General features: G+C 58.6%; 9 protein-coding genes and 2 non-coding genes across 11 annotated transcripts; 6 read left to right on the forward strand and 5 right to left on the reverse strand.

The window, feature by feature from the left end:
* Window positions 1–117: 117 nt before the first annotated feature.
* B0T15DRAFT_568666 (uncharacterized protein) lies at window positions 118–1,351 on the forward strand (the record flags this gene model as incomplete). The annotated part of the gene is made up of 7 exons (XM_062870780.1): window positions 118–202; window positions 236–357; window positions 391–596; window positions 630–690; window positions 724–750; window positions 838–1,002; window positions 1,046–1,351. The coding sequence occupies 7 exons, from the start codon at window positions 118–120 to the stop codon at window positions 1,349–1,351; spliced, it is 972 nt and encodes a 323-aa protein (XP_062718693.1).
* Window positions 1,352–1,905: 554 nt separating this feature from the next.
* Window positions 1,906–4,408, forward strand: B0T15DRAFT_486473 (major facilitator superfamily domain-containing protein; the record flags this gene model as incomplete). Its single annotated transcript, XM_062866363.1, has 5 exons — window positions 1,906–1,918; window positions 2,332–2,560; window positions 2,635–2,881; window positions 3,004–4,117; window positions 4,389–4,408. 5 exons carry the CDS (start codon window positions 1,906–1,908, stop codon window positions 4,406–4,408), a joined length of 1,623 nt encoding a protein of 540 aa, XP_062718694.1.
* Window positions 4,409–4,751: 343 nt separating this feature from the next.
* Window positions 4,752–6,336, reverse strand: B0T15DRAFT_258943 (uncharacterized protein). The gene is made up of 4 exons (XM_062863296.1): window positions 6,118–6,336; window positions 5,512–6,052; window positions 5,240–5,443; window positions 4,752–5,166 (listed from the first exon to the last, which is right to left on the reverse strand). The coding sequence occupies exons 1-4, from the start codon at window positions 6,160–6,162 to the stop codon at window positions 4,799–4,801; spliced, it is 1,158 nt and encodes a 385-aa protein (XP_062718695.1). The 5' UTR covers window positions 6,163–6,336; the 3' UTR covers window positions 4,752–4,798.
* Window positions 6,337–6,896: 560 nt separating this feature from the next.
* B0T15DRAFT_538561 (putative cytochrome P450) lies at window positions 6,897–9,363 on the forward strand. Its single transcript, XM_062869688.1, has 3 exons — window positions 6,897–7,450; window positions 7,540–7,646; window positions 7,724–9,363. The coding sequence occupies exons 1-3, from the start codon at window positions 7,120–7,122 to the stop codon at window positions 8,993–8,995; spliced, it is 1,710 nt and encodes a 569-aa protein (XP_062718696.1). The 5' UTR covers window positions 6,897–7,119; the 3' UTR covers window positions 8,996–9,363.
* A 1,204-nt stretch (window positions 9,364–10,567) lies between these two features.
* B0T15DRAFT_402407 (Pfs, NACHT and ankyrin domain protein) lies at window positions 10,568–12,140 on the forward strand (the record flags this gene model as incomplete). Its single annotated transcript, XM_062865163.1, has 3 exons — window positions 10,568–11,250; window positions 11,326–11,883; window positions 11,954–12,140. The coding sequence occupies 3 exons, from the start codon at window positions 10,568–10,570 to the stop codon at window positions 12,138–12,140; spliced, it is 1,428 nt and encodes a 475-aa protein (XP_062718697.1).
* A 1,684-nt stretch (window positions 12,141–13,824) lies between these two features.
* On the reverse strand, window positions 13,825–14,849 carry B0T15DRAFT_513146 (uncharacterized protein; the record flags this gene model as incomplete). Its single annotated transcript, XM_062868025.1, has 5 exons — window positions 13,825–14,044; window positions 14,123–14,401; window positions 14,465–14,563; window positions 14,658–14,776; window positions 14,808–14,849. 5 exons carry the CDS (start codon window positions 14,847–14,849, stop codon window positions 13,825–13,827), a joined length of 759 nt encoding a protein of 252 aa, XP_062718698.1.
* A 75-nt stretch (window positions 14,850–14,924) lies between these two features.
* Window positions 14,925–15,413, reverse strand: B0T15DRAFT_368310 (P-loop containing nucleoside triphosphate hydrolase protein; the record flags this gene model as incomplete). The annotated part of the gene is made up of 1 exon (XM_062864181.1): window positions 14,925–15,413. A coding segment is annotated over one exon (489 nt), but the record flags the coding sequence as incomplete, so codon positions are not given.
* Window positions 15,414–15,899: 486 nt separating this feature from the next.
* B0T15DRAFT_401075 (glycoside hydrolase) lies at window positions 15,900–16,953 on the forward strand (the record flags this gene model as incomplete). Its single annotated transcript, XM_062865089.1, has 5 exons — window positions 15,900–15,960; window positions 16,018–16,075; window positions 16,126–16,522; window positions 16,594–16,786; window positions 16,847–16,953. The coding sequence occupies 5 exons, from the start codon at window positions 15,900–15,902 to the stop codon at window positions 16,951–16,953; spliced, it is 816 nt and encodes a 271-aa protein (XP_062718700.1).
* A 493-nt stretch (window positions 16,954–17,446) lies between these two features.
* B0T15DRAFT_t192 lies at window positions 17,447–17,533 on the reverse strand. The gene has a single exon. It is a non-coding gene; the product is annotated as a tRNA-Lys (tRNA).
* Window positions 17,534–17,618: 85 nt separating this feature from the next.
* B0T15DRAFT_259192 (glycoside hydrolase family 2 protein) lies at window positions 17,619–20,649 on the reverse strand. Its single transcript, XM_062863299.1, has one exon. The coding sequence runs from the start codon at window positions 20,538–20,540 to the stop codon at window positions 17,778–17,780; it is 2,763 nt and encodes a 920-aa protein (XP_062718701.1). The 5' UTR covers window positions 20,541–20,649; the 3' UTR covers window positions 17,619–17,777.
* A 650-nt stretch (window positions 20,650–21,299) lies between these two features.
* Window positions 21,300–21,391, forward strand: B0T15DRAFT_t171. The gene has a single exon. It is a non-coding gene; the product is annotated as a tRNA-Glu (tRNA).
* Window positions 21,392–21,552: the final 161 nt, after the last annotated feature.

The following is a 21,552-nucleotide window of genomic DNA, read 5'->3' on the forward strand; positions in this document are numbered from 1 at the left end:
AGAATCTCCAGCCAAAAGACACGAACAGCCGGAGCTTACTTTGCGACATCGTCATCTTGACGACATATATGAGTGCCGAACATATAGAACGCGCTCGATGCTTGACCTCTACTCTCCATGCAGACCGTCGGATGGATGCCGTCGCCAAACGGGAGAGGCGCGATCGATATTATCTTCGCCAATGTTCTAGCACTCTTCGTTTGTGTCTGGACCGTGCTACACCAAAATCTGCAAGCCCGGAGCGACAGTTCCTGGGCTGTCTTCCTTCGACGATGCCGGTGGGCGACGCTTGCGGTTACGGCACCTGAAATGCTCACACTCTTCGCGGTCATGCAAAGGAACGCGGCCAACACGTCGGTCAAAGAAATGCATAAACTGGGACACCATCAGTGGACACTGGTCCACGCCTTTTACGCCAACGCCGGGGGCTTCGTCCTCCAAACGCCAGACTTCCCGCCCTTCCCCACCAACGCTACGTCCATCCACCACCTGTGCTCGCAGAAGCGGATCGAGCTACCGGACATATCGCGAGACAACGTTTGGGATCGCAGCAAGGCAGACCATTTTGCCAAATGCGTTGCTTTGACCCAGGTCGGGTGGGTTCTGCTCCAGATCATAGCCCGGCACAGCCAACAGCTCACTGTCACGCCGCTCGAAGTCTTCACCGTCGCGTTCGTCGTCCCTTCTATCGTCACGGCATACTTCTGGGCTAGCAAACCCCAGAACGTTGCGGAGCCTACGGTCATACGAGTTAAATAGACACTGGCGGAGCTTCTCCTGGCGGCTAGCGACGCCGCGCGCGATCCGTACGTCGACACACCGCTTGACTTTGTCGAGAAGCCAGCTTGGGACGGCTGGCGGCGGCGCCCATCACTCCTTCACTTTGGCGGGCTGAAGAAACGGCCCCTGACCCGGATACCCAACGACTACTCCCCGCCGCCCTCGACAGGGACGGAGGCTACCATCGTGTGGGTCGTCTCGGTTGTACACGCGGCGCTTCACGTGTTGTGCTAGTTGTTTCCGTTTCCTACCCAGACAGAGAAAGGTACTGTGGCGAGCCAGCAGTTTGACTCTGCTCGCTGTCACGGCGATTGGGGGCTTGGTACCGGTGCTCTCAACATACCCCTGGTCCGACTTCTCGTTCAGCATGTTTATGATCTGGGAACGTGAAGCGCGGAAACAGACGTTTGCCAGGCGGTGGCTTTTCAGTCTGGTCGCGGATTCAGCATACGTGCTGTACATCCTCGCTCGGCTCGTGATTCTGGTTGAGATCTTTGCGGCCTTCCGCGCGATGCCTGAGGATGTGTACTTCGATGTTGACTGGGCGTCTTTTTGGCCCCATGGAGCATGACGACGGCTTCATTCGGCTAGCTGCAGAGAAATTAGACATGGTCAACAACCTCTCGCTGAGTGTAGCTGTTCCGACACGCGAGTCTCTGCTCAAAATCAGACATATTCCCCCGTGGGCCCTAGCGATTGCATAAAGCGTCCTCCGCAGTACCTGCCCGCGGAGGAAGCACGTCCGGCGGACGACCCGCCCCGAGAACGAGTTTGAAGAACCCGACCACGTCTAGGTGCACAGAATAGGTAGGTTTCGAAGTACAGCAAACTGTTCTTACCCATTCCCCTCATACACTCTGTTCCTCGGATTCATGTAAAGTACATGATAAGCAAGCGGCGCGGACAAGCGAGCGGCGCACTGGTAAGAGCTGCGTAGACAGACATTTTAGCTGTAGCACTAAACAGCGGGATGGGATTAAGCTGGAAATTACCTACAGCCCGTACATGCTGCTGGTGTTGCCGCACCGCTCGTTTTCGGCGCACAGCAGCAAAATGAACCGCCGGGCGTACCACAGCGATGAGAATCAACCAACCAACCACGGCAAGCCAACGACCCGTGCTTGCATGCGGCACAGCAGTCAGCCCCTGGACAAAATGGCCGAAGTCTTCATTGCTCCTGTTCGGTCCTTGGTTGGCTCCGTCCCGGTCGCGTAGCCCGGCTCAAGCCTGGTTTGTTTGTCTGTGCCCGCTCTGGTCAGTGCTTTTGTCCTCCGTCTCCTGGAGCTTTCCAAGCCTGTCCCTGTGCCTCAGGTGACACATTACCTCAGGTATTTTAAGTTCAGGCATATTACTACGCCACCTTCCCCCCCTTCCCCCCCCCCCCCCCCCCCCCCCCCCCCCCCCCCCCCCCCCCCCCCCCCCCCCAGCTTCACTTCATTTTCGCGATCCTGCCCCACAAGCATTACCAAGCGCCTCTCGCAAGATCAATGGCAACATCTGACAGCAACGCCACTCTGCAGGAGGCCGAGGGCCAGGGCGAGCCTGCTGCAGCCGCGGAAAAGACGCAGAACGCGAGCAGCAGGCACGGCATCCGCTTCTGGGGCACCTTTGTTGCGCTGTGCTGCCTTTCCTTCATCTCGGCCCTCGACGTGGCCATTGTCACCACGGCGCTGCCGACGGTGACCGAAGCCGTTGGAGGCGCGGGGCAGTATGTGTGGATCGCCAACAGCTTCGTGGTCGCGTCGTGCGTCTTGCAGCCGCTGTTTGGCCAGCTGTCCAAGTGCGTTTCTCGTGCTTTATTATTTCTCCATTCCCACTGTTGAAGCTAAGCCAACGCCGGAATAAAACGAATAGTGTATTTGGTCGGCGCCGGCCCCTCATTGCATCCGTCGTCCTTTTCACCGTCGGCAGCGGCCTCGCCGGCGGTGCCGAAAATGCCGCTATGCTGATCGCGGGACGGGCTATCCAGGGCGCTGGGGGTGGGGGCATTGTGGTCTTGCTGGATATCGTATGCTGCGACCTGGTGCCGCTGCGGGAGAGAGGCAAATACCTCGGGCTGATGTTTTCGTGGTCCGGTGTCGGTGCTGCCTTGGGGCCTCCAGTAAGTTTTTTTTTTTTGTTCCGCCCTCAGTAAGAGAGAAGATGCTTCTTCATCCAGCTTTTCTTTTCTTCCTTTAGTAAGGTAGCCGGGACAGGACAAAAGGACCTACTGACACTGTCTAGGTTGGTGGCGCGCTGGCCCAGGCCAACTGGCGCTGGATGTTCTACATGAACATTCCCATCTGCGGCGTCGCCCTCGCCTGCCTGCTGCTCTTCATGCGCGTCAAGACGGGCACGGCGGCCGCGGAGCACCGGGGCCTCGGGGCCAAGCTCCGCCGGCTCGACATCCTCGGCAACCTGATCTTCACCGCGAGCATGATCGCGCTGCTGATCGGCCTTGTCGAGGGCGGCACCGACGAGCAGCACATGTGGTCCTCGTTCCGCATTATCGTGCCCATCGTGCTCGGCGTCGCAGGCTGGACCGCCTTCCACGCCCACCAGGCCGTCCTGGCCCCGTTCCCGAGCGTCCCGCCGCGGCTGTTTGCCAACCGCACGTCGGCTACCGCCTACGCGCTGACCTTCACCTCGTCCGTCGTGCTCCAGGCCACGGCCTACTTTTTTCCCGTGTTCCTCCAGGCCGTGCAGGGCACGACCGTCCTGGAGTCCGGCACCGACTTCCTCCCCTTTGCGCTGTCGTCGCTCGTCTTCGCCGTCGCGGCCGGCATCCTGCTCAGCACCTTTGGCGCCTACCGCCCGCTGCACGCCGCCGCCTTTGCCCTCTCGAGCCTCGCCTTTGGCCTGTTCACGCTGCTGGACGGCTCGACGCCCAAGGTGGCGTGGGTCTGGTTCCAGCTGATCGCCGCGGCCGGTTCGGGCCTGGTCATGTCGACGCTCCTGCCGGCCATCATGGCGTCCCTGCCCGAGAGCGACGTGGCGTCGGCGTCGGCGACCTACAGCTTCTGCAGGACGTTTGGTTATGTCTGGGGCGTGACCCTCCCCGGCATCATCTTCAACGCGGCCGTGGGCAGCAACCTAGAGAGCGTCTCCGACCCGGCGGTCCGGGCCGAGCTGGCCGATGGCGCAGCCTACTCGTTTGCGAGCGTGGTGCACGGATTGCGGGCGGATGGGAAGCTGGACCCAGGCACGTTCCAGCAGCTGACGGATGTCTACTCCAGGAGCCTGCGCGTCATCTGGTGGCTGTGTCTGGGCATCAGCCTGGCTAGCTTGTTGGCCGTCCCGCTCGAGAGGGCCTTGGAGCTGCGCAAGGAGCTGGAGACGGAGTACGGCATGGATGACGGTGTGAACGGGGTCGCCTCTCCCGCATCCAGTGAAGAGGCCGGGGCGGCTGGAGGGAAGGAAAAAGTGGACCCGGGTGTGCAGTGCGTGGCTGTTGCGCCCAGCCCAGTATAGATAGGTGAGCGCTCAAAATGCGGGGCGCTCCGAGGAGGACTAATAAACGAGTCGAATTTCAACATGTAACTACCTATCTTGCTTCTTTACGGCCTGTCCAGAAGCATATAATACGCGAATTGCTTCTAAACGAATCTAATATGGAGAAAACGGTTTAGACTCGGCTGGCCAAGGGTAGTGCAAGGACAACTATATGCAGTTTTGTTCAAGTCCCATGCAGCACGTGTAGGGTTGATGGCCATGTCTTTAAGGAGCCGGTCATGCCCGCTGCGTACAAATGTTCCTCAGCATTGGTTCGGTAGAGAGGACATCCTTGGTATTGGCTAGACGCATACTAGTACTGCCGAAGACCAACAATCTGGGCAGCCAGCAACGCCAGGCCTTGCATTTGGACACGCCGCTGGTACGATTTGTCACGAGCCAGGCTGTATGCTTATTTCAAGAACGACGTTACAATACAATACCGGGTAGATGATTTAGGTACAATCTCAGTACATACACTGCCGGCTGGCTCGCAAAGCTCCCCAAGGCTCTTCATCTGCCCTCAATTGAAAGGTAATAAAAGAAATCACCGCCAGCCCGACTGCTGTGTCACCTGATAGCCGAGCTCCCGCTTAATCTGGCCGTGCATCTGAGCGCCGTCGGCTTCGTGTGACGTCTTGTAGCAGACGACCATGGGCTGCGGCGGCCCCGGCACGAGGACGGGTTGCAGGTGCTCCATCGACGAGGTCTCTGGGGCCTTGACGTAGTCCACCTGGGAGATGGAGGAGAGGTCGTAGAGGGTGGGCTCGCTGTGCTGCTTCTTCAAGTTCCTCTTGGAGCGGATGCGCGACATCATGCGCAGGTACGTGTCGGTCGGCTTGTAGGCCGGCTTGTTGGCGTTGACCGAGGCGGCGAAGAGTTGAGGGAACGCCGACAGGCAAGAGACGGCAATGGCTGTGGGGTGTGTCAGCACGAAAAAGTCCATGGCCGTTTCAGGTGCAGGTAACGAGGGTATAAAACAACTCACCAATGCATGGCTCAATGGCAGTCCACATCCAGAGATAGCTCGGATCAATCACACCGTTATCCCAAGAGGTGGCAGTCAGGTCGGCCGCGCGCGCCGTGGCTATGGCCATGGTGACGAGCGAGAGCGAAAACAGGCCGAAAAAGGCGAGCTTCTTGGCGAACGCAATGCGCACGTTCCACAAAAGCCACACGGGGATGAGGATGACTATCGACCGAGCGAGTCAGTCATACTGGACGGGAGGTCAAGCGGCAGCCAGGCGGAGACAGCCTTACTGAGAAAGTCGGAAAACACATCCATGGCGCAGTTGAACTTGAGCGTGATAGCGGTGAAGTCGGCCGACTGCCTGGACGAACAGTACCCCACGACGTCCTCGACCGTAGCAAGCAAGCAACGGTACTCGACGGTGCCGAGGTTGACGGCGTACACAGCCAGGACGAAGCCAAAGACGGGCCACCAGAACCAGTCGAACCGGTTCACGTTGTGGCCGAGGCGCTTGAAGAAGAGCAGGAAGGCCAGCTTGACTGCCACGAGGCCGGTGTAGAAGAAGAGCTCGGAAATGAGCTGCACCTTCAGCCACAGCAGCATCTTGTCGATGAAGCCGGGACCGGGCGGCGCGAGACCGGCCATGACCTGGAGCACCTGGTACATGGACGGTGCCTGCCACTGCCAGAGCGCCGCGACGACGACGGTGAGACTGGCGGCGAAGATGGCGAGCACATCATCCCAGAAGATGCGGCGCTGCGTGCGAATGCGCGTGAAGAGCCGGATGGTCAGGAAGAGCAGCGCCAGGCCTTCCGCGGCCCAGATGAGGCCCTGATCGAGTCCCTTGATATTAGCACTTGGACAGAAAAGGGCACGTACGGGGCTGTGGTGCCTACTAGAAAGACATTCTGTGACACTCCTGGGTGGTTGAATGCCGGCATGTTGAGGGTTCAATCTGGGTCGGGGCTGACAATGCTGCCTGAATCATTGAATGTCGCGATGGGCATGTGTGAGCCAGTACTTAGGTAAGGTCAGGTATCCATTCCGGGGTCCAAGGTGGTCAAATGTCCAAAGATCTTTATTATCAAGACTCACTGGAGCATTCAAGACTTTGGGCGCTCCCATCGTGGTTTCTGACCTCAGACACCCTCGACGGCACGGCGTAGAAGCGACTGGACGCGCAGGCGGCCCCCAATTGCCTCGTGTGTTGTGACTTGGGACGCACATGCGCGCATTCTTTAGCTAGTACTACCTGAATCTTGTCTGAATTGCGGCGCAGCCCGTTCAGTTCACCCAAAGCGTCTCTGACCGTCCATCCAATGGCACAACCGCCGCCGGCGTGCATCCTGTGGTTCACTCGACAATTCAGCTGGCTGCTGGCACCTAACCCTACTGCGGTACAGACTGCTGGTGGGGGCAATGCCGGACGCGCGCATGCGCATCAATGCTGACACAGCGCTTACCGCGGTACCCGTGCCGCGCGCCCACCTACCGCCTGCCGAGTCCTTCCATCGTCCCGTCGGAACGGAGAGGCCAAGTGGGGGGCGCGGCGCGGGTAGCTTCAGGTACCCCTAGGTACCACCCGGAGGCTGCCACTTGCCGAGCCGCGGGTACCTGAGATGCCCGCCCGCCGCACTGTACTGTAAGTTATGTTCTGCGCCCAACACAACCGCCGGCTGAAACCTGGAGCACGAGCCACCGAATTCGACAAGTGATATCGGAGATTGACACGCGTCCGGGCCCATTGCTGCAAGGTCCTTTTTGAGCTTCGGTCGTTTGTCTTCCCGCGGGCCCCTCCCCTTCGCCGCTTTTCTACATGCCGTACACGGTTTTCTGCCCTCAATTTTCCCTTTTGGCCCTACGAAACTTGTCTTTCCACAGCACACCTCCAGGAAACTATGGCGGCCCTGTTCTGGGTCCTCTGCTCGCCCGCGCTCGTGGCTGCCGTCGTGGCCGTCCACAGCGCCGTCTCATTGGCCCGCAACTACCTCGTCGCACGCCGCATCGGCCTGCCCGTCCGCGTCATTCCCATCGACCACACCAATCCCCTGTGGTTGGCCGTGGACCGTAAGGTCCTCGCCTACGTGAGAAGGCTGCCCGGCTTCCTGGGCGACAACAGCTTCACGCGATACAATTTCCGAGCATGGGAGATGTACGACCGGCTGCGGCCGCACCAGGAGATGGGCGATGCCTTTGTCATAGTCACGCCCGCCAGGATCTGGTTCTACCGTATGTACGCCGCCATTACCCCACCGTTACCATGCCTCACCCCACACGGATCCTTCTCTGGCTGACTCATGTCCCCTGGGAGCCAATAGTGGCTAGCCCGGAGGCCCTGATGGATTGCTTCCACCGCCGGACGGACTTCCCGAGATGCGTGGAGATGACCGAGATCCTCAACGTCTTTGGCAAGAACCTGAGTACCGTATGCATCACACGCCCGAATCCTTCTCACACCGCCCCGCTTGCATTGCTCTGACCAGCGGTTTCCTATTTATTCAGGTCGAGGGGCAGCAATGGAAGACACAGCGGAAGATCATCGCCACCTGCTTCAACGAGCAGAACCATGAGGTCGTCTGGACCGAGAGCCTGTCGCTGGCCCGCGACATGCTGGCCTACTGGGCCCGGCAGCCGGCCGTGACCACCTCGGCTGAAGACCTCCGCACCCTGTCTCTGCACGTGCTCTCCGGGGCCGGCTTTGGCAAGTTCTACAAGTTTGAGGGCCACACGGAGCGGTCCGACAGCAGCGTGTCGGCCAACTACAAGAACTCGCTCCAGATGATCCTCGAGAACTGCGTGCTCATCATGGCGCTGGGCCCGGCCTTCCTGGCCCGGGCGCGACCGTGGCTGCCCGGCACCTGGAAGCTCGCCAAGCTGGCCGACACGTGCGCCGCCTTCCAGCGGTACATGACGGACCAGTACGAGGAGGAGAAGCGGGCGAGCCTGGTGCAGGACAAGACGCAGGCCCGCCCCGTCGCGGCCAAGACGCTCATGAGCTCGCTGGTCAGCGCCTCGCAGGCCGAGGCCCGCGCCGGCGCCGGCGCCGGCGGCCTCAGCGAGAGCGAGATCTACGGCAACATGTTTATGCTCAACTTTGCCGGCCACGACACCACCGCGCACACGTTTACCTTTGCCATCTACTTCATCGCGGCCAACCCGGACGTGCAGGACTGGCTCTCGGACGAGATCCGCGCCGTGCTCGGCGGCGGCGACGACCCGGCCGGCTGGAAGTACGCCGCCAGCTTCCCGCGCCTCAAGCGCTGCCTGGCCGTCATGCTCGAGACGCTCCGCCTCTACACGGTGGTGCCCGTGTCCAAGTGGGTCGGCGACCAGACCGTGTCGCTCCAGGTGGGCGGCAAGACGGTCGTGCTGCCGCCCAAGACCATGTTCATACCCAGCTACGCGGCCGTGCAGACCGACCCCCGGTACTGGGGCTCCGACGCGCTCGCGTGGCGGCCGTCACGCTGGATCCAGGAGGGCGGTGCCGCGCCGGGCGACGAGGATCTCGTCGCCTTCGAGAAGGGCACCTTTCTCGGGTGGTCCGAGGGCGCGCGCGACTGCCCGGGCAAGAAGTTCTCCCAGGTCGAGTTCGTCGCCACCATGGCGGCGCTGTTTCGCGACTGGCGCGTCGACCCGGCGCCGCTGCACGACGGCGAGAGCCGCGAGGCGGCGCGGAAGAGGGTGCTCGACCTGATTGAGCATGACTCGGCGCCCGTCCTCCTGCTGCAGATGCTCCACCCGGAGAGGGCACCATTGGTTTGGAAGAGGAGGTGAACATGCCATTGGCATGGCGGCTCGTGGGGGCGGCGGAGAATCCGTAATGGGATGGAGCGCGGCGGCGCGGCTCGCGTTGTGGGGTGTGGTATGCTTCGTGTAACAGCATCTTGGTGAAGCAAGCTGGCGGGGCGCTCTCCCCTGGTCGTTCGTGACTTCTGCCTGGTCAGGCCGGTTCGTTTTGGTAATCTGATTATGTCGCAAGCCCGCATGGAGAATTCATGTTACCGTTCCTATCCATTGACCCGTGAACCTCCGGTTGGAGCAACGACGATATCGCGGTGCTAGTTGTGGCACCAAATGTGATGACTGCTGCCAAGATGTGGCGTGGGCAGCTGCAACCGTGGCCCATGAGTGGTTGCCAGGCGAACTAGGCTTGGTTGACCTTGGAATCTGGCACCCTTTCGGGGGTGACCGGGCGACGGGGCTGAGGTTGCTCGATGCACGTCTCTATCACAAATTACGGCGTGTGCGGCGTGTGCGGGCGCAGCGGCGGGTAAAGCGCGGAGTAAAGCCGTGCGGTCAGCTGCAGAGTGCTGCGGCGAGTGCGGCAGTTGTTGCAGTGCCCGCGGAAGAGTTGAGAGAAGCAGCCCTTTCTCGAGCAATTCGCGTACCAACCGATAACAAGCAACCAATACAACCTGTGTGGCCCCCTACGTTCAACACAGCTGTCTTAGGTTGGGATGCTGCGCCTCGAGAGAATGCAGGAAACATCAAGTCTTTCGATGTACCTTTCGGGTTACACCACATTCCACGCCATGCCGCATCACACGTTGATGGACTTGATTCTGCCGACTTCGAAGCTGGTCTTCCAACAGCAAAACAAGAACGCCGTCACTCAAGTTGGCACATGTCAAACGTTGGCTGAAGCGGCGGGAAATGGAGCCTGGACTCTGGAGGGCCTGGAGGGAAAGCCCCTTCCGAAAGATGTCATAAAGCGCACACGCTGACCTCGACTCGTGCTGGGCCTCAATCATCCCTCTGGCTCCTCCGGCAGTTGGTGCAGCAGCAGGAACACTTCCCAGCCTCAGCAGTCTTCCTTCAGTTCTGCCGCTGGTCGCCCCAGACTTCCTCCCCAGGAACCGCTCCACCGGATCCTGCCATACCTCTCTGCACAACATGGATGCAGCCGAGTCCTTCCGCCAGATCCATGTCGAAGCTCCCGATGTGGTCCATCTCCAAGCCTCTCGCGGCATTGGGTCGTGGGCTTCTGACCGGGCGCTGCTCATGTCCTGGGTCGCTCTCGTCTTTGTCGTCGTCAATTACGTTGTGCAGGTGTCTCGGTTCCACTCGATTCAGCGGGCGGCCATTTCAGAAAAGCCCCAAGTTCCGCCACGGTACCCGTCGCTGATCCCATGGCTCGGCCATGCGCTGCCCTTTGCCTTGGACAACATGCGCTTCGTGGACCGCGTTGCGTGCGTAGCCAACATACAACGAGTGGGCGATATCCCGTTATAGATGCAGAGACTGATGGCAACGCGCAGGTCATACAAGCGGAAGCTCACGTCGTGCCTGGTCACCGTATGCGGCATCGACCTCTACCTCCTGCACGACGCGGATGCCGTGGCGCAGATGCGGCACGAGTCGTCCGTCGGGCACGTCGTGCAGGTCTATACCTACACCATGAAGTGGTTCTTTGGCCTCCCGGACCCCGGCGTCAAGGCTTACCTGCGCGACAAGACGGGGCCGGAGCGCAAGCCGCACCCGGGCAGCGACCCCAGCTTCCCGGCACACAACCGCATCTACAACATCACCTATCAGGGCTTCCTGACCGGGCTCTCGGGGCCCAACCTCGCCCACGCCTCGCGGCGGTACACCGAGCTCTTCCGCTCCAATCTGGAGAAGCAGGCCCTGTCCCGCGAGTGGACAACCTACGACGACATGGGCACCTTTTTCCAGGAGCTCGTGAGCAAGTCCATCCTCGAGGCCCTCTTTGGCCCGGCGCTGCTCGAGTTGAACCCGACCTTCAACGACGACCTCTGGACCTTTGACCGCGACATCCCCTGGCTCGCCCGGTGCCTGCCGTCCTTCATCCTCCCGGGGGCCTACCGCCGCCGAGCCAGCCTCCTGGCCCAGGTCAAGCGATGGCACGCCAACGCGCGGCAGAATTTTACCGAGTCGAGCATCGGCCCCGACGGCGATGCTGATCCCTACTGGGGCTCCGAGCTCATGCGCCACCGCCACAAGAAGCTCCCCAAGGTGGATGGCTTTGACGACGACTGCCTGGCGGCGGCCGACCTGGGTTTCATCTGGGCGTATGGCAACCTTCCACTTTGTTTCAATCTCAGCGTCACGGTGCTTCGAGAGTGACTAACCGATACGATACAAAGTTCCGTCTCCAACGCGACACCGACCGTGACGTGGGTGACAGCCCACCTCTTCGAGGACGCCGCGCTCCGCGACTGCGCCCGCGCCGACGTCGCCCGCCTCGGCCCGCTCGACGCCAAGACGCTCTGCCATGCCTCGCCCGTGCTCAGCTCCGTATTTGCCGAGACGCTCCGGCTGCACAGCACCATGTACTCGATGCTGACGGCGCGGGGCGCCGACGCCCACCTGGGCAAGTGGCGCCTACCGCAGGGCCAGATCGGCGTCGTCAACACGGGGCTCAGCCACATGGACGAGCAGGTCTGGAACACGGGCGGCGGGGCGCACCCGCTCGCCTCCTTCTGGGCCAACCGCTTCCTCGTCTACCCCGGCGACCCGGACAGCGGGCCCCTGAACAGGGAGAGGCGTATGCGTGCCGATGCGGCGGTGGCGAAGCCCAAGCCCAAGCTAGACGAGGGCCAGGAGTATGCGAGCAGCGGCGCGGTTGACCCCGGCGGCCCGACCTTTTCGCTTGAGGGCCTCGAGGGGTCGTGGATCCCTTACGGAGGTGAGTTTGGCCACGTGTCGAGTTCCCCATTCGGCTGCCCTGGGTGATAGGCTGACCCGGCTTTTTTTGGTCGTTGCAGCCGGAAGACACGCCTGTCCGGGCAGGGTGCTGTCCAAGCAGATGGTCGTTTACACCTGCGCCCTCATGGTGAGCCAGTTTGACATTGAGCTGCTCGACGGTCCCGTGCCGGTGGAGAAGGACAGCTGGAGCTTCGGGTTCAACGTGGCAGTGCCGACGAAGAAGATTCCCTTCCGGATCAGGAAGCGGGAGTAGAGAGGGCGAGGTCTCAGGTCTGGTGTCGAGCAACCTGTGCCGTCTTTTCCTCCCCCCTCCTTTTTTTTTTTTTCAATTCGTGTAAATATTGTCCTGTACTTTGTACGGACCGCTCCTTTGTCTCCGGTCGTCTCTGTTCCCTCGGTTGTACCTGGAGCACGGTTTGGCATAGACTGCTACTTTCTTATCCACATCTTCGGTTGGCATAAACCCGTTCGTGTTCCTGGACCGTGGCCGTCCGTCACGACTACAAACGGCGGCGGCGACGGAGGCCGGAAGGCGTCGCCCATTCTACTTCGTTCACACCCATCGAGTGCTCCGGAACGCCTCCCGCGGATTCCCGCTGGCGATGCATTTTGGCGCAAGGATTCCGTCCACGGTCGGTGCAGACAACGCAGAATGTTCGCGCCGTCGTTCGGGGCTGTCGTCGCAGATGTGAATCAACCAGCACCGACCCTCCAGGCTCGGTGCTGGCTCGCTCATGCCGTCGGAGCCTCCCTCTTCCCTGCTTCGCCAACCCTAGAATCGCCTTCTTCTCTTTCTCATCATTCTTTGTACTTCTACCGTACTCCTTAGCTCTGGCTCACTGTGGTCGTATAATAATAGTTGCGCTTCTCTGATATGGACTGGGAAAGTATTAATGAGTTCCTCTAGTATTAATTGGATAGTGCTATAGAGGAGGGTAATAATGAGCCCTTCGTTGCTCAGGCACGGAAGCGGAGGGCGATAGAATACCGAGGTAGGGTGCCTGGGCTAACCCATCGCCATAATTGAGCCCATTCCCCAAGTATTGGACCGACATTTGCCGCCGTCAAGGCGAGACACCCAGAGCTCATTACGAATTCCACGCATTGTCGGTACAGTTTCTGCCAGTTTGATTTGACTTCGTTGCCAGTCAAAGGCCCGTCGATTAACACATTCATCGAAGATGGTGGATCCACCTTGCGATCCTGAAGCGTGCCGTCCAGGAAATAGTCGAGACAGAGCCCTCGTGAGTCTTGGAGAACGTAACGAATGGCCCCACAGACAGGCGGAGGAGGCGTTGGGGTTTGAAACAGAGCAATCGTGTCGTCAAGGATATCAAAATGTCCCTCGGTGAATGAGTGCATGAGGTATGAAGAGACACAGTACTGCCTTTTTGAACAAAGTGGCTTTCTTAGGCACCTTGTATCCCGCCACCGCAAACGCGTTGAGGGCCGACGAACAGCCAAAAAGGATCTTGGCTTCGAGATCGAGGACTTGTGAAAAGACACAGAGCAAGCATCTCGCTCGGAGGATGGAAGGCCGGAATGAATATTGCGACTCTTGAGCGCATTGTCGATAGATGTCCAGGACGTGGAGGATGCGGTTGGAAGACCGGTTGGGGCCCATGCTAGAGTCACAGTGAGAGGGGAAAGATTGCAGGACGGCTTCCGAGTGTTCAGTCTGACCCCCAAACGGAGAGCCGATTGCAACCCGAGAGCCGATAGCTTTTCCAATGTTTCCGGGAGGCTGATCTGGTCCATTCGCGTATACGGTTCAGGAGCAGTTGGATGCCTTTCATGACCCACTCTAGTCTTCGCTTGGCCTCCTCATTTGTGGAATGCATCTCGATGATTGGCCAGCGAGGCGTGCACAGAGCGATACGCCGGAAGTGCTGGATTGGCTCGCGCTGTTCATTGGAACCGAAGCTCCAGTAATAGTCTTAGAGCTCCTCGGCATCCAGCACCTTTGGACGGAAGGTAGCTCTTAGCTTCTGATCACTTTTGTCTGGTGTGAAAGGCGAGCTCTCCTCGAGGTCTTTGAAGAACTCGGAGACAAACTTCCGGAGTCCGGTCTCACGGACATCGTCCAGAGCCAGCTGGGTCAACGGGTCGGCTTGGTCGTCAAAGGAATCGTAGAAGCGGACAGAGAGACCGCATTGGCTAGGGACCCAGTGAAAGAGTTCAAGTCAGCACCACAGTTAGCAATCCACGGGAGGGTTTCTCTTCACACCCACATACCAAGACACTTCAACAGAAGAGGACATGTCTTGCGCCCTCATGTTGTTGCACCCCGGGCACACATCGTTGTCCTGGTCCTCGTAAGATACGATAACACTCAACTGCACTTTGTCGTCTGGGTTGATCACAGCGCGAAGACGCCTGATGCTCGGACTGCTGGGCAGGATGTCTTCGGAAGTGCTGACGTTGCGTAAAACGTAGGACTTGGCGCTGATGACGCTGTGACCAGGATCCCGCTCGGGGAATACCGTATGTGTGCAGTGAGAAGCATGTGAAAGTCTGTACATGCGGAGAGACAGGTCAGACCAGAAACATCCACTCTCCCATCTGCTTACAACTTACATTCCAATCCTGAATATCCAGGAAGTAGACGGCCCGAAGCACACGGCGGGCATCCTCGAGAATGAAGTGGTTGCCACGGTACACGCTTCCGGGCACAGCCTGTGTGTGTCATGGAGGATGCTGACAGTAGGTTTGCCACTTGAAATTCTGGGTCAGCTCTTGAGGGCAAGCTCTGGCATGTGTCATTGCTCACCTCATCAATGCCAAGAAAGTACTGAGCATGTTGAAACGGAATTCCAAGTCCTGGCGAAGCTCCTCAAGCATGCCAGAATGGCAGACCCATCTGAATTTGGCGATCGCGCGGACTAGCCCCTTGCGCACGTGTCACAAGTTCTAGATTTACGTTTACGGCCTCCCTATAATAACGACATCTTCTTGTCTTCATTGTTGTTCAAAGGGGGCGGTTTCTTGTCCCTAGAGCGACTAGTTATGGACGCTTTTGAGTAGAAAGAGAAGATTTATATGTAAAACGGAAGAGCCTAGCTATCATTTCCTTATCCGCGAGTCCGAATCCGGCTGTCAGAGCCACGCGACTAGGCTCCATTATTAGGGCGCTATCGACAAGCGCGATATGGCGGGTTGTCATAATTATAACATGGCCATCCCCTGCGCTGTCGATAGTATCGAGGAGCGCGGACAGAGAGGCGGTTCCTTCTCGTGGCTGGGAATTGGCGTCCTCGGCACCGTCCAAGACGATAATAGATCGGGGCGGTATCCGGGAGAACAAGGTCTTCAGGTCGCTGTCGTTGACGGGCTGGCAGACGATGTAAACATCCAGATCGAAATGCCCTGCGAGAGCCAGAGCCAAGCATGTCTTTCCAGTTCCAGTAGGTCCGTGAAATAGGTAGCACCGCCTGTATGGACCACGCTGCTGCTCCAGAGTAGCGGGGTTAAGAAAGCCGCGGACGTTTTCTAGGAGGCTTTCTTTGACCTGATCATCCAGCAATACGTACAGAAAGCGCCCCTTGCCCTGATTTACAGGATACAGCGGCTTAGCGGGAGCAAGCCGCCGTATAACGGCATTCTCACAGATAGTTGTGCCGTGAGTTGTCCGCCGATGCGACTCCCAGTAATGTTTCAATTTAGGCACTTATGCCCTTGGTTACACCACAGTTCCTTTTTCTCTTTTGTTCCCCCCAGTTTCGTATGTGCGGAAGTTCCCCTCGCTCCGCGATTTTAATACTCGCTTTATTAAATCGCCCTTTGAGTGGCCAAAGAAACGTCACACGTTCTGTCAACCGAACGAATCCTTACGGAAGATACAGTGAACCAAATGGAGGGTTTGGCGACTGCTTCCGCTCACGGGTCTAATAACGGTCCTTTGTGAATAAAGGTTTCTAGATAATTATGCAGCATCCCGTCCGCACTGTTATGCTCCATGGGACTTAACTCCCCGCTGACAACGCCAACGGAACGACAACGACACACCGCTGCAATGAAAACATCCCCTGCTGCGCTCTTGAGCATAGCGCTCGCTGGAGGAGCGCTGGGCCACAGTCAGTACCGTACCCACCCACGACTGGGCTGCACATGCTGAGGCTGAACAATTCCAGATGTCGAAGGAATCCTCCTCGTCAACGGCACCGAGACGCCGGAATGGAAATACGTCCTGTAATCACCATGCCCCTAAACCGCGTAAGCATCCACTGATAACCCCTTAGGGATGTCCAGCCCCCATGGTCAATTGATCCCGCGACGTATCCTCCGCACTACCAGGGCTACAAGCTCTCGCCCATCATCGGTCCCGCAGACCCGAACATCACCTGCGGCAGGGCGGCCTTCGACGCGGCCGCTCGGACCGAAATAGCCAATGTGCTGGCCGGCTCCGAAGTCGGCTTCCGAGTTTCCGCCGATGGCAACGGAAATCGAGCTGATGTCGTGGAACCGTCGACAATCAGGTATCCGTCCTTCTGGCATCCTGGTCCGGCCCAGATCTACCTCTCACGGGCTCACAATGATGACCTCAAGAGCTACCGAGGAGATGGAAACTGGTTCAAGATTGCCTATGCAGGCCCCTTGGATGATCAGCATTGGTCGCTTTATCCATTTGTGTCTGATGTGCGTATACCGGCTTATTAGTACCAGTCGCTGATGAGGGTGTTGGTTAATGATTTACGATACGCTACCAGTTTAACTTCACCATCCCGAAAACCACCCCGCCGGGCAAGTACTTGATGCGAATCGAGAATTTCATGCCTACGAACACATCTAGCTACCAGCAATTCTACATCAACTGCGCCTTTGTGAATATCATAGGCCCAGGTGGCGGCACTCCGACGGAATTTGTGAAGTTTCCCGGCACGTATGTTCCGGAAGATCCGGGTAAGGAAGGCAACTATTTGGCATGTATCCGTTGTCTGGCTGACGTTATGGCACATCCAGGCCTTCTCGTACCGCTTAACCAGGATTTGATGAGCGGGAAACTCAAGGTTGACGATATGAAGCTGATGGAGTACAAGCCGCCTGGTCCTGCTGTGTGGACTGGCTGAAAAGCTTCGTGTTGTCTTCTCCATCTGCCCTGGCTCTCCAACGTTGACCGCAACCCCTCTGGCATTGCACGTACCTGTCGGTTTGCCTGGATTTTTCACTTCTCCACCCTTTACTTGTCCTTCTTCTGTTTCGTCTTCGGGTTTAGTGTATAACCTTACTACCGGATCCGGTAAGTGCAGTGGTGTTGACTTGGTATTCCTCGATCCTTGTGGCGGTGGGTACCATGGAAGTAGGGAGAGGGGGAGGGGGGCGTGTACGCGTTCTCTACCGTTTAATCCTTAGATAGTATTTTCAGTACGTGACCCAAATGCTACTGAATTAGCCACTTGAACTTTAAGAAAAAGTTAGTCATGTCTAGATTTACGTTTTTGCCCTTCTATAATAAGGATAGCTTCTGGTTTTCGTTGTTGTTCAGAGCGTGCCCCTTCTGAGCAGACAGACAACTTTTATGGGCAAAAGGACAAAAGCAATGGTCATCATCGACGGGAATTGAGCCCGACGTGGGGGTCGAACCCACAACCTTGAGATTTCGGAGATCTCCTTAAGAGTCTCACGCTCTACCGATTGAGCTAGCCGGGCAGGCTATTTGGTTTGTTGTGGAGCAGTCGGGGACTGAGACCTAAGTCGATCGGGCCAGACTGAGTTTACTCGGAGGACATAAAGGTTCGTGAACTCCCTGTACGGGGTGTTGTTTCTCAGCATCTACTTGCCTTGTAGCTGTCCACGGTGAGTCCATGAATGATATTAAGACGCTGAATGCTGTAGTACGTTGTTCATGGACTCTTCCCCCCAAGTCCCACACTTCGTTTCAACCGACCACCACTCACTTCTTCTTCAGCCTCACCGTGCTCTTCCCTACATTCTTGCCGAAGACATGCACGGCAGCGGGATCCCACTTTCCATGACCTACCACCGCCTTGGCTCTCAGCGTCATCCTCTCCCTCGGCCAAAGCGTGACATAGTTGTCCTCCCACGTCAGGGGCAAGACATCCCGTCCCATGCCATCCACGAGGCTCAGGCTGATGAAGAAGGCCGGGTGGCCAGAATGGTTCTCCAGCGTCACTGCAACTCCATCCTTCCCTTCCGCCACAGCCGCCGCAGACACCCTCGCGGCCGGAAGCTTGTTCAGCGCCGTGTAGTCAGCATACTTGCTCACCGGCGTAACATACCAGTCCGAGTTCTCCCAGTCCAGCTCATCCAAGCCCCGCGGAAGCCAGTACACGTTTCGACTCAACACCTCCTTACTCCCCGCCTTCTTATCCGACAACAACATCAACCGCAGAAACACCACCTCCTCAGAAGCGGTAACATTTCCCAGCACCACATCCAACGACGCCACCTTCTGGCTGGTATTCGGCCTGGTACCACCATTCACAGCGACGACATCCTTGTACAGCACCTTCCCATCTCGGGGCCGCAAGACCTCCAGCTCGACTTTCCTCTTCCCTTGCTGATCCAGCGACCGATTCACCAGCCACACGGCCCGCCGCACATAGTCAAACACGACATTCTCCTTTTTATCCCCAGCAGCGGCCTTCGCCCCGTAATACGACCCCGCAGGACGCATGTAGTAGTCCCACAGGTTCCAGTGCAAGCCCGGCCACGCGTTGTTGAGCATCCAGTAGACCATGCCCGTGGCCGGCCTAGTCCCCGTAGTCTCATCGTCCGAGTCCGAGTCCGGGCTCCCTGCAGTGTCGGTGCCCCACAACGCCGTGTAGGCGTCGACCTGTGCGCGGGTGGCCTCGTAGTCCATGATCTGGGCTTTGAGGAGGTAGTCGTCCAGACTAGTCGGCGCGCCCCAGCGGGCCCAGAGCGCGGCGTTGTAGATGGTCCGGGTCTGGAAGGTGGACGGGTCGCGGGACATGTGGAAGAGGGAGGCGTTGGGCTGGCGCCAGAGCGCGGTCAGGTCGGCGGGAGAGAGGAATTTGCGCAGCGAGGAGAGCTCCGGCGTGCCGACGCCCGCCGAGAGTTCCGAGTTGAAGCCTGCGGCCGCGCCGAGGTGGGAGCCGTCCGTGGCCGTGTCGAACCAGTAGTTGGGAGGCACCCAGTCGTAGGGCCCGTCCATCTTCATGCCCGACGGTCCAGTCTGCGGGGAGAAGCCGCGCGAGGAGGCAGAGGGGGTGATGGGGGTCTGCCAGTCCACGGCACGGAAGGCGGAAAGGTAGAGGGCCGTGGCGCGCTCGTCGGGCCAGTAGTCGCTCCCGATGAGGTAGGTCAGCACCGAGGGGTGCGGCTGCAGCATGGCGGCCTCGTGGAGCATGCTGAGATTGGCGATGGCGTAGTCGGCGTTGCTCCAGATCGGCGTCGGCACGGCCAAGTCGTTGTTGTAGCTCCACGCTTCCCACTTGTCGCAACACTCCCACCCGGCCATGACCATGATTCCGAGCCGGTCCGCGATGGAGTAGAGCGCCGGGTGCTCGTTCTTCCCTTCGAGCCGGACCGTGTTGAAGCCGAGGTCGAGCACGTATTGCAGCTCGGCCTCCCATTTAGCGGCAGACCAGCGGAGGAACATGTCGGGCGAGTAGCCGGCGCCAATGACTTGGAAGGGATGGCCGTTGATGAAGTAGGTCGTGTCGTTGAACGAGTTGAGCGTGCGTGTCACGGTCCGGAAGCCGAACTCGCTGGCTGCGGAGTCCGAGAGGGAGCCGTTGGCCAGGACGGTTAGATTGGCCACGTACAGCGGCTGATCACCCCATTGTCGTGGCCACCAAATGGAAGGGCTCTCGACTACCGCATCTAGAACGATGTCGGTAACGGAGCCAGGGGCCAAGGTCAAGGTCTTCGTCGAACGCACGCCCGGTCCTGCTCCTGAAACCGACCCAATGGTACAAACCGCCGTGATCGTGACGGGAAAGTTCTCGAGGTTGACTGCTCGAGCCTTCACCGTCACGTTGGCTGCTTTACTCCCATCGCTCGAACCCAGTTGCGTCATAACGCGGAGCGGGTCAAGCCTGACGGCGCCCGTCTGCTTGACCTCGATATCGCGCCAAACGCCAGTCCCGTTGTCGGCCGGCCAAGGGTTCCAGTCCACCCAGCCTAATGCCAGATCGCGGTAGTAGTCGGTTGGGTAGACCTGGACGGCCAGTGCATTCGTCTTGCCAGCGAGGGTGGTGATGTCGTAGGTTCGGCCGACGTACGAGCCTGCCTGCTCGGAAGCCGAGACCACTCGCTTTCCGTTGAGAAAAATGTCGGCCCGTGAGGAGATTCCGTGCGTCTGCAGGGAGAAGTGCTTGCCTGGCCCGGGCCGCAGCGAGTACTCACTACGGTAGATCCATGGTACTGAGAATTGCCTCTGGTCGACCTTGCGCAAATTGTCCGAGTAGAACAGCTCGTTGTCGCTGTAGACGCCGGCCTCGATCAAGCAGCCCAGCAGCGTGCATTTAGGGATGCTCACGTGGTGCCATGACGACGTATGGAGCCCCGGCCGGGACAGCACCGCAAGGTTTGTCCCGGCCTTTGCTGTAGACTGAAGGTCCCATGCCGGAATCGCCGAAGTCTCGCCCGGGGAAGACACCAGGGCCGTAGCCGTTGTGGGTTGCGGGACCGCGACAAGCGAAAGAAGGGCAACGAGCTCTCTCCCGCGCATTTTGAGGCCGTTGAATATCAATGCTGGGATGAGTGGCCAAATTGGTAAGGTTCCCGGCTCAAGCGTAGGATGATAACCTCGACGGACGAGGTAGTCTCGAGCCCTGGCACCCCCCAGCCTGCCGTATTCAGTGTGCAGATGTCCGGAGGAAGGCGTGCGGGCGTTCCAAGCACAACACGGCCACGGCGACCTTGACCTAATATCGTCATTGGAACATATATGTATCCGTCATGTAGGATTATGTACCTTGCTCATCTCTCAACATCTTCTCTCTTTTTGGCAAGTCATCGTCCTCCCCCGCATTTCAGATCAACGTTACATGCAGGTACAGATCGATGTCTCGCGAGCGACCACCCGCATCGCAGCATCGGTATTGCCCTGTCGCCAAGACCATAAGTCGGCGGTGGCCAGGTCGTCGCCCCTTCCGAGCGCGCCAAGTGTCGACTGCTCGGCTGTAGACGGGTAAAGTGACTCTACGGTCAAGTCCTTAACCAGTCAATGCTCATATGAAGCCAATCTCAGCCAGGTCGGTGGGTTGATTGCCATAATTTTGTCCAAGTGCATGGCAAGCAGAATGACAAAAAATGGGAGATGTTATCAGAAGGAGTATCCTGTGGAACTTTTGGGTGCCGTCGGCCGGGGCAGAATCCGTCTGACGATCAACAACCACCTACTCCACAACATTGAGTTTAATTCTGTCATAACAATGGCCGTTCCGGTTCTGCCAACCAACCAAATCGGAAGCCACATCTGATTCAGTCGGGTATGGTGTAGCGGTAACATCGTTGACTCTCACTGCCAAGCAGTGACTGCTCTCTCAACAGCCCCGGGTTCGACTCCCGGTATCCGAGTCACTCCCTTTTTGGCTCGTCTTTGCTTAATTAGATTCGTAGCCGAATTGAACGTGACGGGCCCGAAACGTGTCTTCATTTGTGCAGAAAAGGAAGATGGGTGAAAGACTAGGTCGATGAATGATTGAATTGATCAATTGGATGCGAAGACTGGGCTCCAG

This window comes from Chaetomium strumarium (genome assembly GCF_033439665.1).
Source record: "Chaetomium strumarium strain CBS 333.67 chromosome Unknown B0T15scaffold_6, whole genome shotgun sequence".
NCBI classification, from domain to species: domain Eukaryota; kingdom Fungi; phylum Ascomycota; class Sordariomycetes; order Sordariales; family Chaetomiaceae; genus Chaetomium; species Chaetomium strumarium.